This window comes from Ahaetulla prasina, chromosome 3, assembly GCF_028640845.1.
Source record: "Ahaetulla prasina isolate Xishuangbanna chromosome 3, ASM2864084v1, whole genome shotgun sequence".
NCBI lineage: Eukaryota > Metazoa > Chordata > Lepidosauria > Squamata > Colubridae > Ahaetulla > Ahaetulla prasina.
The window spans coordinates 106413559-106428380 of record NC_080541.1 but is presented as its reverse complement, the minus strand read 5'-3'; the positions used below and the strand labels follow the sequence as shown (position 1 = coordinate 106428380).

Below are 14822 nucleotides of genomic sequence, written 5' to 3'. Positions count from 1 at the left end.
AGAAGGCTGGGTGAAGAACTACTGTATGAACTGGGGAACTCAACTGCTAAATTAATTACAGGTCAAGGAGTTTGGGCAAGGACACTGCTACGTTGCAAGAATGAAGGTGGAAGGAAAGTAATCCCAGCTAATCCCTGTGACCCAACCTCACAAATAGGGTCGCACATTGAGCTTTATCTGGAGCAGCATATTTAAAGGTCATCAGAGATCTAAGCAGAAGAAGCTTGAGGAGCAAAGGTGACAAAGAAGTAATGGATGAAGAAGATAGGAAGCTCAGAAAGAAAATGAGGCAAGGTTTATAATAAAAGGAGTAGTAGAGAGGCATGTCCAGGAGAGAATACATTGTCCAAATTCTTCTAGAAATCAAATTGGGACAATTTAAGTTTTTAATCAGATTTTAACCATATTATCTCATTAAAGAGAGAGTAACAGGGAGAAGTAATGTGAAAATATTCATAGTTGGAAAATGACAACCAAATGTTATTTATGATATTTTAATTACACCCTGTTTAAACCATTACAAATTAAGTTACACAACTTAATAGTCTTATAAATAGATCAGTTTGAAAATAAATACTGTTGACCAAATGTATAATAAATAAATAGATTTTAAGCTATGGAAATCTGAATATCCATAATTTAATATATAACAAGTAGTCATAGATAAATAAGTATGTCTAGAAATATATTTGGCTTGAAGAAGATGGTTCAGATATTGTTGCCATGGACAAAATTATCAGACTAGGCCCCCCTCAAAAATAGGGCCCATAAATCACCACTAATCAGCAGCCAGGTGTATGCATGACAAAAGAGGAAGATGGCAGCATTCATACAAACACAAATGGGGTATGTATGCTCAAATCACATTGCTGCGACTGCCATCTTACAATGTTTTTGAGCCTTCTCCCCCCCCCCCACATGGAGATTACTTCTACAAAGAAATACAACAAGATATGATAATCAAAAGGGCACAACTAGGACCAAAAAGCAGTGAAATATGTGAAAATAGCATATCACATGTTGCCTTGTATCTAACAAATCATTTTCTTCTCTAATAAACAAAATGTTATGAATATGTATTTAGAGAAACACAGAATTTAAAGCAAGCACTAAAATACCTTAAGGCAGTTTCCAGTGTGCAAAAGTTTCTTCAAAGTTGACCCTAAAATAAAGAAAAATGGATTAGCTCTTAATGCAGGAAATACAATAGAATTATGGCTAAAATTAAATTTCCTATCTTGTACACTAAACAAGTTTTTTTAAAAAAATCTAAGGGTTGTCCGTGCTATAAAAAGTTCTTAATATTTTATCAAACTGTTTAAAATAACTTTCATTTGGAGTAATTCAACAACAAGCTGGACCCCACTTCTACAAAGTCCTGTGTGCTGTAAAGCCAGGATATCTAGTGCACTGTCTTCTTCTGATTGTGCTCTACCTAGTATGAGGTCCCAGAGAGGGACCTAGAGGGTCATCTAGTGGGACCCAAGAAGCAAGTCTTTTCTGTCATTGCACTTGCCATTTGGAACACTATTCCCCCAAGGTTAGATTGACTGCACTACTGCTGCCTTTTGGTTGCTCTTCCAAGTGTAAAGATTGGGAGGTTAAGTGAGCCTGGGGCACAGTTAATTGTTGAGGACTATATAAATTGAACTAAATAAATAAATACTGTAAATAAGTTAAAATAGCTATGTCTTAAAAACACACTGATCTTGAAGCAATGTTCATTTAATTATCTGTTCTCATAAATTTATAACTCACATTTATTTTCATTTGTGATTTTAAAAAGATACCTTGTAGGGTTTTCCATACAGATATTAGAACCTATTGGAACCCAATAGAATTCATTCCAGTTAACTGGGCAACCATTTCAACACAAATACATTTCCAAACTGTTGATTAAAAACAATACATTTTGGTGTAGATGATGCATGTTATCATCACATTAACAGTTTAATAATTCAAATGCAATGATACCTGAACTACCACTGGTTTTTCTATTATAGCAAACCAATTGTTCAAATACCAAATTAAAGAGATAAAGACAAGAGATTATAAAGGTTACCTCAATATCTTCCATTCGACATTTTAGCATACAAAAAAGCAATCTAATATGCAAGTATGGTAGTGCAAAGCGTAAAATATCACATGTTGATCCAACTTATTGTTTCCCATTAAGGGACAACATCTTTTTACCTTAATTGCACTATAAGATAAAATGGGGAAACATACCAATCTGGATTTAAAAAGTATACATACCTATGCTATGAAAATGCCATCGACAGAAAATTCTCTCAGGTAATAACTGTAGTATCCTCTGGAGAAGTTAAGAAAATTAGTTGTTTTACATTTACATAAAGCAGCTTCTTAGATCTAGTGATTTAGTCTAATTTGTATAGCACACAGTATAAACCAATATACTCAGAACAGAAGCCACAGAATTTAACAGGGATTATTCTGAAGTAAAGAGCCACAGAACCCTCAACTGCAAAGACAGTTTAAAATTAGAGCTCAAGCTTACTGACATCTAGTTACAGAGTCACTGACTAGATTCACACATTATACTCCATGATAGTTTCATAAAGCACTATTTATTAAATAAGCCAAAACTGGTTTCACACATAGTTTAGATCTCTACATTATTTTTTATTTTTTTTTATTTACATTTATATCCCGCCCTTCTCCGAAGACTCAGGGCGGCTTACAGTGTATAAGGCAATAGTCTCATTCTATTTGTATATTTACAAAGTCAACTTATTGCCCCCCCAACAATCTGGGTCCTCATTTTACCTACCTTATAAAGGATGGAAGGCTGAGTCAACCTTGGGCCGGGCTTGAACCTGCAGTAATTGCAGGCTATTGTGTTCTAATAACAGGCTCCTTACAGCCTGAGCTATTCACAAACCACAAAGCTAGGATCACATAACATTCTAAGAAGTGCCAATTAACTTTATTATAATTAAACATGTAAATCAGTCTCCCAATCTGTATATAAATCAGTGGTACCCTAGACTTGATCAAAATCTGAAGCTTTAGGTAACCATAGGTAAGACTACTGGCATTTTCCTAGAATTCACGAGATGCTCTGATTTATTGCTGTTAACCTGATTCCTAAGAAAATATTACAATATTCCTTTTTTTAAAAAAACAAAAAGAGGAAATATTTATTGTTTACAGTTGTGTGTTGGCAACATTTCACAAAGGCAGCCAAGTGTCTAATTTGTCATATCTATTTTCTTGGCCAGATTTAGACGCAACTTCTAATTAATTAACCAATCCGTCTTGTCCTGGTTAGTTAGAGGCAAGAATTTTCACTTAACTTCTTCCATTTGTTCATGTCATTGCCTCATATTTTGACCATCTAGTTATCTACTTTAATAGGTATCTAGAACTTCTCACAGAGCTGGTTGACAACTTCATAAATGTTCTGACTAGAATCTGCAAAATGGAAATCTATGTTCTTAAAATAGTAAATTGTCTGCTTTTGTCTTTGCTTTCCCTCTTTGCATTACACATATTGTCTAACAGCAGTATGATCTAATTACATTGCCATATTTTTATCATTTATTTAAACAATTAAAAGAGAGGGACCCCACCTCCCCTACTTAGGATCATACCATTGTGCTTGTAAACAAAATATGAGTTTATTATTATAAAGAACTATATAACTATAATGCTCAGTGTATGTTGAAAATGGGTAACTTACTTCAAAAAGAAAAAGAATGGAATCCAACTCTTCCCTTTGGGATTTATTTCCTGAAGGGTAAAGAAAAAGAACATTCCTTCTCATTATCCATAAAGAGAATATCACTGATAATATAATTTCACAGAAGTACTCCATTTACTTGAAATAAGATTTTTTTTTTTTGCAGTTTAGCAGTAAAACAGGGGTGGCAGGCTGTTACATTCACTGAGATTAAAGTAAAGGAAGCAGATAAACATTTTTTCCTAAACTTCTCTTGATTCTTTAGGAGGTGAGACAGGACAGAGAAATACTTCAGAAATGCCACAAAGAGCTTTAAAGGTCAAAAACAGCACTTTGAATTGGACTTGGAAGCAAACTGGGAATCCATGGAATAGAGGTATAACATGTGCCATTCTAAGGGTACACATAGCTGCACATCCCACTGCATACTGCATAAGATGAAGCTTCCAGACACTTTTTAAGGACAGCCCTATGTTGTAAATTGCATTACAGTAGTACATCCAGGAGGTCACCAGGTGGTCATCAGGGCACGAGTGACCATGAGCAAAACTTCCCAATCCAAGAACAGATGTAACTGGTGCACCAAACAGAATCGTACAAACATATCCCAGCCACAACTGCCACCTATTCGTTGAACAGGAGTCATGAGTCTAGGACCACCCCAGATTGCACATTGGGTCTGTTTGGGGCAAGGTACCAAAGATGGCATAGTCCCTGAAGTGGAGGGCCCCAAAATCTATAGCTTTTCAGTCTTGCAATTCCAGGGTGGTGAGATAACATTAGCTGTGGTCTTCAATGCAGAGTAAGGTTCCTAACATCTTAGAGATTATATCTAACTCATTTTGTCACTCTACACCCAAAATTTGTAGTTTAAATATTACTCTAGCTTGCTCATAACTCATGGACAAAAAACGTATAGGTCCACACTTTGACCAATAGAGGCTTCTCTTCCAGACTGATGTTGGTCTGGATGTTCTATTTACCTTGGAGTTTGGGGAAATCATTATAATCGTCTGATAATTTTTTAGAAAACCCATTCCAACACAATATTGAACAAAGGCTAATCGGTGTCTATAAGAGGATCATAGCAACATAATTATATGTTCAGGAAGCTTATGGTACAATAGTTAACAAGCTCCACTCTACTCATTTAAAAAAAAATAGCCATGATGACTAGTAGCAATTTATATTTGTTCTTTTTGTTTTGTTTTCAAATATTCCTTTAAATTACTTATTATATTTATGCTTTCATTCTTTTGAGATGGCTAAACCTGAAAAGGACATTTCCTAGTTTTCCTCAGCAGTTTTAAATGTGAGAAAGGATTAAATTAAGGTCTAAAGGACTAAATTAAACACTTTAGCTACTAGTAAGTAAATATACAGTAGTAAATCTCCAATAAAAAGCATTTAGTCATACACAATGACAGAAAAGAGAAAGAGTTTCAAGGATAAAATTGACAAATTTGATAAAAAGCATCCTATATTCTTGTTCCCTAGAATTTGATATGAAATTAGAGTCAGCAATGCTGGTTATACAGTTATAAATCTACAGATTTCCGGAAAATGACAGAAAAATGTAAAAGAAAGCAACAGATGGGTATTTTAGACACTGGAAGTATCATGCAACCTGATACTGATACACTGTCTGTTCAAGCTTTGAGATAGAGACTTTCATCGCATAAATGCTATTCTTTTCTAATTTTATTTTAAATTTGTTTTAATGAAGCAGAAACGCCCCTCCCACCAGCCCAGAGCATGATTTAAAATACTGTATATCTAAGATCCTCACTTATTTCCAAGATAGCTTTGATGGTATACCTCAAAAACTGTATCCAGCAATTAATGAGAAAATGGCTATTAATATAATCTATAAATATAGACTTAGCTTCTCCCAAGACTTAAATCAAAACACCAATGTTATGTGGTTAATCGTGATATGCTCATGCTGAAACAGGTTGTGCACAATAACTCCTTACTATGTTTTTTTTTTTAAAAAACAAGCTTTCCTTAAACTAGACTGATTGAGCATATTAAACTACTATGCACATTACTTGCATCAGCAGGAAAGACTATTTTGAAGATTTTCCTATTGCTAGAAGTTTACTAATCTATACAAGTTCTTCACTTGGATGGAGTCCAGATAACAGAATGGATTCATCAGAGAGATGTGCATGGCTCTACACTACCAGCTCTAAGAAAAATGGTAGAAATTTCACCACGCTTTTAATTGTTAAGTAAAATTGATTTTAATGATATTGATATTTAATTTTTATACTTTTAATTGTAATAAAAAATGTTAAAAACTCATTGTTACTGCTGTAAGCTCCCTTGAGCATTATATGGATAGACAGGATAGAAATTTAATAAATAGTTAAATCACTTGTAAACAAACTCAAAGTCTATTTTTGAAATGTTAGATAGACATTCCTAATTTTTTTTTTTTGAATTTATATCCCGCCCTTCTCCGAAGACTCAGGGCGGCTTACACTGTGTTAAGCAATAGTCTTCATCCATTTGTATATTATATGCAAAGTCAACTTTTATTGCCCCCAACAATCTGGGTCCTCATTTTACCTATCTTATAAAGGATGGAAGGCTGAGTCAACCTTGGGCCTGGTGGGACTTGAACTTGCAGTAATTGCAAGCAGCTGTGTTAATAACAGACAGACTTAGTCTGCTGAGCCACCAGAGGCCCTAATTTCTAATGGTCTGCTGATTAATTACTAAAGTTATTTGAAATATACAGAGATTTATATAATACCAAAAATAAGGTAGTATTAAGCATCTTAAAAGACAACATACTTACCTTTTAGTTTCAAACTGGTTTCCAGTGTTACAAAACTTTCATAGAAGATAAGATAAATTTGAGAATAATTGATCTCAAAGAACTGTTTGAGTTCACTTCCATCCACAGCATCTATACAAGAAAAATTCAAACAAAAAGTTATTGCATGTGAAAGTTATAAGAATACATAAAATATTATTAAAATGCATAAACGAAATAATGTAACAGGAAGAAAATGCTGCAAACACAACTATGTGACACAAACACTAGCATTAAAGGACAGTATTTAGATTATCTGGAATTTTGGAATTATCTAGGTACGTCTACATTTATAAGTAAATTCCATTTTAAGGTAAAAAATTAAAATACTTGAAATTTCTGCTCATGCTACAAAGTTTGGGAACACAATTAACATACAGTAGAATCTCTGGTCACGACCATAATTTGTTCCATAACTTTGGTAGCAACCCGATTTGGTCATGACTCGAACCTAATTTTGGAAATTTGATACTTACAAAAAAAAAAAAAAAAGGCGCAGAAGGGGAAATCGGCTGCGGGGAAAAAAATTTGAATTTTTTGTCGGAACCCGATTTGGTCGTGATCAGAAGCGTTTGTGACCAGAGGTTCTACTGTATTTTAAATTTCATTTTATGATGGATTTAATTCACTTTTATATTGCTTTACAAGTTAGTTCCATGTATTCACAGTTTGCCTTGGTATTTCAGCTCAATAACAGTCTGCTGAATGAGGCATCCAACGAAATTTTGAATGGATCCAATTTATTTAAAGATCTGAGTCCTGCTTGAAGTATCTCTACAAGTGTGTACAGCTTCTTCAAAGTTCCACCTGTTATAGTGGTAGCTTTCATGTTCTTCCACACACTTCTATCAACAGAAAAAAGGAAAAAGAAAACTCACACTTTATTAAAGTTAGGGTTCCTACCCCAAGCAACTGGGATGAAAAGAGTCCTGGAACCATGCCAAGTGACCACTATCTGAGTCTTTTGATTCTTTAACAGAAAAGTTAAAAGAAAAAACAATGCTTCTCTTCATGTTTTTAAATCAGCTGAACTAGCTCCCAGAACAGGACACTTAAGGAGGAAACTGAGGCACTCGGTGTAGATCAAGACAGTATTGCCATGCTTGATAAGTTCTTTCATAGTTACTTGGAGGGATAATTTCAACCTCACCTCCTTCATTCCTCTCCTTGCCTGAACTAGCTTTCTATTTTCACAAGCCACAATTCCAATTTTAATTCCAATTTATTGAATCCTCTGACAACAAATAGAAACAAAAAATACAAGCAGAACTTAGAAATATATCCAGTATTCAGCCTTATTTTTCACTGTGGATCCCTTGCCTTAAAACTGGGTAACAAAGCCTTGCAACATTCTACGTTACATAAAATAACTTATCTGCCCAAAGTACCATAAATCAGGACAAAAGTTCTCTGAATGATCAGAAACTGCTGTTAAAAGAGGAAATAACTACAGCTATTGTGTGTCTTAACACTTTTAATATAAATAAATATTTAGTCATGTATATCTTCCCCTTCTATCATGTTAAACTTTTCAATTTGTTAACACGTAGATCTGCTGGAGGATGTAATCAAGAGTTGTGATTAGTAACAACTCAGGTCGTCTATTACCATAAACATAATTTAAAGAGCACACAGAATGAATAGGAAATTGCTGCAAATTATGTTCCTTAAAAGCAAAATGCACATTTTATTAATCAATCTATGTAATGGAGAGCCCCTAAGGACATGAAAGTATATCAAGGCAGAAGTAACACTGAAAGGAAAGGAAGTTCATGTTGACCTTGTTAATAAGATTCTGCATTTTTACACGATTCTATTTGTCTGAATAATTCATGACTGCTGACAAAAAAGGAAGTAGATAGTACTTCCTCTCATTTTACAGTAACTAAAAATGAATGGAATAAAGAGGGCCAACCAGTTTCATAAAGTTTGGGTGAAAACATACAAAAAATCTTGAGTGGGAATACCAAAATCTCACAAGATTTGCTGATCCTCTCAGATGTCAAATGTTACAATACAAGTGGCTACAATACAAAAAAGTTATGCACACATCTCTCTCTCTCTCTCTCTCTCTCTCTCCCTCCCTCTCTCTCTCTCCCTCATACACATATACATGCATAGACACAGACATACACACACGCAGTCAAACAACCATAATTTTATAATGTGAGCCTCAGATTACATTTTGGACCTATCGGAATAGAAAATAGCTAAAGAGTAATAAGAGAAAAGATTCTAATCATAAACATGTAGTTTTATCATCAGATTAAAATAATTTGGAATACAGTTAAATTCTTATAAATTATTTACCAGAATTTCTTTTTCAAATATCTGAACATAACGTTATCATCAGACAAATAAGAATTTTTATGATAATGCAAAAGGAAGGACAATCAAAATCTTTTTGCGGACAATTATTATTTCCAATTCTTTTACTATTCAAATTATTATACTACTTAATCTGCCTAAGATTTATTTTTCTTATTGGTTCATTATTTTCTGAACCACATGTTTTCTCAAAGGTAGGTAAAACTACACCATCAATAACTGAAATGTAATACTGTACAATAATTGCCTTTATCAAGGTAGAATTTATCCATAACTTCTTTCCCACTCATATACAATGAATTGGTACAGATAACATTTTTAGTACAAGTTAAAAATAATGGCACCAATAACAGGAACCACCATCTTATATTCAGGCAAACTTGTTTTCCAATATTCAGGATTAGAAGGAAATATGGATATATATTAATCACTGAGTTACATGGTAGGAATAAAGAATAAGATTTGAATTCTAAATGTTTTAAGCTCAAACACCCCAGATCTTTAGACTGAATAAAATTCTGAGCTTCAAACAGCCCATTTCAAGGTCAAAGTACCATTTTACAATTAAAAACAGAGGTTGAAATATTTTGCATGCCTCTCTGACATACCATATCTTAGTCAGCAGATAATAAACACTAATTACAGTTCAGTTACAAGTCCAGCCACTTTTAGTATGCACGGTTGTTGTTCTTAGCATTTATCTCATCTGACAGCAGTGGCGGCTTGTTTTTGCTCACTTTGAGCTTAGGGTGAATCTGTCTGCATACTTTATATGACAAGGAGTTTGTTTCTCATCCAGAAGATGATACTGATTAGAGATGAGGAGGAGTGACAGGCCAAAGATCACCAAGATGGCTTCCATTCCTCAGGAAAAACTAGAACCTGAATACTCATAGTCCAACACCTTAATCACTACATGATGAAGGCTCTCTCAGTAACATACAACATCTGTACTTGCTATTATACCAAAATAATACAATCTACATTTTAATGAACAGATCCCAGCATTTTACTAAAAGGATACAGCAGCTCTTAACTCATAAACGTGTATATATCTATGCTTCATAATGCTTCATTGTTTTGGGGATCTAAAAACAGCACAATGTTGCTTTTATGAGTCACATCTTTTACATCAACTCACTCTGAAAAGAGTATTAATCCAAAAATGGACAGATTTCAGGTTTATAGAGTTAATACTGCTTTTAAATCTTTAAGAAGTCAACAATTATAAGATTATTTATTCACTCATTTATAAATTTGATGCCCCTTGATTCCAACCAACTTCCTTTCCTGGCAATTTCCAGGACTTTGTAACTTTCAAGAGTATATACTTAATAGTGAGTGAAGACAGGGGTTCTGTTGGTCTATACGTCACCCTTATCACTTAGCAGAATGAACTTATATGAATAGTCAATGAAAATGAAAGTGGAGACCCCAAGATTTTTGGTCTTGGGGCTCTTCAACCATTTAATTCCAAGATTCTCCTGAAAAATGAAATTCAGACTCTTAAGAGCTGTCATGGGACTTTACTAAGATTGTTTTAGCATCTACCCATGAAGTAGATAATTTACTCGATGTGGTTTTCAACAAGGAAAGCAATAGTTTACATAGAGAAGAACTAGGAAAATTGTCTTTTACCAGGGGCTAACAGTAAGTTTAGAATTGTCCGTGCCTTCCTCTGCAGGCATGAAGACTAGATTAAATCGGTATACCCTAGGGATGGGTAGATCATGTAGATTTCAGAAAATTCTGAGGGATATTCTCTCAGGCATGGCCCTTTCAGCAGTCCCCCAGGCATTTTTGGATGCAGCATTTCCTAATTGCCCTGTGTCCAATGCTAAGCCCATACATTTTACAAGCTTCAAACAGACATCAACAAGCAATTTGGCCTTCTATATTTGGCCCATGTTATAAAATCAATTGCCCCTAGAGTTAAAGCAACTTCATTCCTTACAACTCAGACAGGGTAGCAAAATATATTTATTATTTCAGGTTTTTTGACACTACTACTATAATTTCTATTTTATATATTATGCTTTAATACTGTTTAATTGGTATTTTTCTCCAAAACTGTTAATGGAGTGGAATGGTAATAAATCTATCTAAATACTATAAATAAACATGAGCAAGATGCTAGATTTTACAGAAATGAGGCCATCATAATGACATTTCCAATGCATGTATGAAGTCAAAAGTAAGGAGACAGTGAGGCTTGTTCCTTGAAAAGATTTTAGTTTACTATTTAAAAGGATTTTCACAATGCAAATTTTAAAAAGTCAAAATTAAAATGTACAAAAATAAATAAACTGCAGCAATCCTTAGAAGCTGCTACTAAAAGGTAAAACTCTGTATCACTTCAGTGTTGAGATGAAGAACTCCCATGGTAGAATGTTATCTCACTGTACAAAGTATTACATTTTTGCTTCCTCTTTAATAGTATCTTGTGTAACTTCCTGGAAGATCACTGCTTTATTATTAGAAGGAGATAAGGTAGCTGAAAAATGCTGCTTTTTGCTGCTTTTAGTCATTAGAAGCATTTGTTTACAATGAGAGAAAATCCTCAAAACAAAATTAACACTAGTGCAAAAACCATTTTGTTCAGCTTTCAAGTATTGGAAATCGTATCAATCACCGTACTGATACTTCCAGACACAAATTATTTATTTGTCCAATATGGTCCCTGTTAAGAATGTGTGTGTGTGTGGGGGGGGATCACTAATAATCTCATACAATTCTTCATGAAACTATTTTCTATATTCTCCAATGATTCCCTACACCATTATGGTAAATATCCAGTCATCAGAGGACTGAGAAAATAAATGAAAATTCTGGTTTGAAGTTTAGAGACCATGGAGGATCCTATACTATGGCTTTTAAATTTTACATTGCTATCACTAACTTTGTAATCTGCACAGTTTGAACTGCATAAATAAAAATGTATCACCCATTCTCCAGGTTATTTTGCTGTATCTAACCTTAATATAGGGGTTTTTTTAAGCTGCAATGTAACAACTTCTGGAGCTGGGCATTTTTTTTTACACGAAGCTGGACAACAATCCAAAGTCACGGAGGGGGATGAGAGAGGGAACACAAGCGGCGCATTGAAAGAGATAAGGCAATGCTTCAGGCACGAAGCTTTTTTTGAACCTGCAGCAAATTTCACGCGACGATTGCTTGACTGCTACTGCTAAGGCTCTTGAACATTTAAAGCGCTTCCTGTAACCCCTACAGTACTATCGGTAAACTAGACCAGGGTAACTGCCAGCTGGTGCAGGAGGCGGGAGACACACGGTCGCACCTGAGACGGCCGCCTCCTACTCACGACCTATCTTTCAGGCCCCCTGCCCCTCCCTCCCTCCCTCCCTCTCCGTCTCCCGGGCTCGGAGCTCCTGGCGTTGCTACCGCCGCGCGCTCGCGCTCGCGCCACGCCACTCACCCATCAAAGCCCGAAGGTGCTTGAGGCGGGTCAGCGGTTCTTTCCGCGGGTCCAGCGCCTTCTGCGCAGACTTCTTGACATCCGCATGACCCCTCCGCGAGAACATCTCGAGGGCGCCTGAAGAAGGTGCAGCCGCAGCGGCGGCCTCCCGCCTTTGTCCTCGCTCGGCTTCTTCTGCACCGACCTGAGCTTCGCTCCCCTGGCCAGTCTCGGGGGCTGAGCCGGACGCGCAGCCACAGAGGGACAGCAAGGTTGCGGCCGGGGAGGGGGGAAGGAGGAGGAGCTAAGCCCCGTGAGGGGAAATAGGCGGGGCTTGCCGCCGTCGCTGGGCGGGGCATAAGGTAGCGGTCAGAGGAGCTCCGCTCGTTGCCTTTGTGAGAGGCGGCGCCTTTAAGGGACGGAGAGGAGTTTGTTCCTGTGTTGCTGGAATATGTGTCATTTATTTAATTTATTTATAAATAAGTGGTTCCTCCCCCAGGGCTGGAAGCTCTAGCCTCATTCGCATGACGTTTAGAACTACAAAGTCCAGAGGGCTGGATGGGCGGCCATTTTGGCGGCCGCGGGGTTGTCCAGAAGGCGCAGCCTCTTGTAGCAAGTCCAGGGAGCGCCTTGCGTGTTACGTTGCTCCTGCGGGCGCCGCCAACTTCTTATTGTGACCTTGATATGAACCCCGCAAACGAAGCCCTAATGAATAGTACTAAATTACAGGGAGTTTCTTAATGGTTAACCAGATATCATTAACTGTAAATTCAGAGTTCTGCGGAGGTTGTTGAAATGGATCTAAAATTGCACTTCGTTTGCTAGCTGTCTCTGTTGGGAATAAAGTGTGCAAAATCATTACACTCAATCAGATTCAGATAGACGTAGAAGCAGCTGAGCTCCAGGCCAGAAAATGTTTGCTTGAGAGGAAGCTTACACCATGTATTTTGGATTACAATTCCCATGATTCTCAATTGGTGTATCTGGAGAAAGTTGTTTTTCATTGCAAAGATGAACTGTACAGAACATTCTGAGACCTCTAAGGAATTTATAAGATTTTATAATCTATAAGAAAGAAAAGCTGATTTCATTTCTATAAATTACTGTATATACCATTCCTGTTTTTAAAAAATCAAATCCATTTTTTTTAAAAATTGTAATTTGAAAATCAGTAATGGTGAGAAACGCATCATAAATAAATGTTGAGTGACTCAGTTCCTAGCTTAAGGAGTGTAGGAAGTTAGCCCATCTTTCCAAGCAGTCTCCATGTTTCTAGTGTCTTTTTCCCCACTTGGAACTGAACCCAGATGGATATTTCTTCCAACAGGAGGAAGTTAGAATTAAAATTAGAATTTTTTTTTAATTGGCCAAGTGTGATTGGACATGCAAGGTACATATGCTCTCTGTACATAAAAGAAAAGTGGATCCAGTACAAACAGTTATAGTTACCAGACTGACTCCACAATTTCCTGCAGTATGATTGGCTTCCATGACAGAAGGCTGATGGATTCCTTAAATTGTTTTAAACTACCTGAGGTTAATTTTTAAATGCATTTTTCAGCGTTTGATGCCTGTTTGAGGAATAAATGTTGCTACAGTTATGACACTTAGGGGTGTCAAACTGGTGGCCCGCAGGCCGGATGCATCATGCACAGGCCACGCCCACTCCAGCTCTGCGAATGGGAAAAATGTAGCTAAACGTCATGTAACGGCAATGCGATGCCCTGACTTTGACACCTGTCCTGTACATCAAAGTCTCTTGGCTTCTTCCCCCCAACATAACATTTTTTTAAAAAAATATCATTATCCTTACTTGAAAGCAATCCTGTAGTGCCTCAGAGTTCATTCTATATGGTAGTATCCGTATTTCAGGATTACAAGTAGTCCTCGACTTACGACAATTATTGGGACCAAAACTTCCATCACTAAGAAAAATGGTTAAACTGGTCACATCCAATTTACCGTCTCTTGCTGCAATTATTAAGGAATCATGGGGTGATGACCCAGAGCACAGCACAGAGATAACAGGCAACTGGCAGTTCAGATCGCCCCTTTGTTGCTCCAAATTTCCCCAAATGCTGCTATGTTTCTGGCAAGTCCTAGAGCAAAGTGATGACAAACACCTACACACACCTCAAGCAGCCTCTGGCTGCAAATAGTCCAGCCCCATACTATACACCACCTCTGCATAGCAATAAATCCAGCAGGGCAAATCAAGAAGTTCAAGGAAGCAAAGGATCCACGTAATTAGTCCAGAAAGCCAGAAAGAATGCAAGGAATCCAGGAAAGTTTGTTCCTGACAAATGCCCCTCCCCATAGCGGCTCCTTAAGTCTCATTTCCCAGGTATGCCTTGTGAAGAGAGGCGGGGCACTCTTCTGAGTAACCTGCTCAGTTTGCGCCTGTTCTTGCCTTCTCTCCACTCTCTGTGCTCTCGGATCAGGAGGTGGTGGTCCTTGCTCATCGCCTGAACTCTGTCTCTCATGTTCACTGCTTAGCCTCATGGTCATCCTGCCCCTTGTTCCTCCCTGCCTACAAGCTGCCTTAATCCTGA

The 14822-nt window shown here is 36.8% G+C and overlaps 1 protein-coding gene across 1 annotated transcript in view; it reads right to left on the bottom strand.

Moving 5' to 3' along the window:
• Positions 1-12552, bottom strand: part of RALGAPA2 (Ral GTPase activating protein catalytic subunit alpha 2) — a 194481-nt gene extending 181929 nt beyond the window's left edge. Inside the window, exons 1-5 of the mRNA XM_058176610.1 lie at positions 12292-12552; positions 6510-6620; positions 3704-3753; positions 2257-2314; positions 1119-1162 (exon numbers count right to left, since the gene is read on the bottom strand). Of these exons, the coding sequence (XP_058032593.1) occupies positions 1119-1162; positions 2257-2314; positions 3704-3753; positions 6510-6620; positions 12292-12397 (369 nt within the window). The 5' untranslated portion in view covers positions 12398-12552. The remainder of the gene's footprint in view (positions 1-1118; positions 1163-2256; positions 2315-3703; positions 3754-6509; positions 6621-12291) is intronic.
• Positions 12553-14822: the final 2270 nt, after the last annotated feature.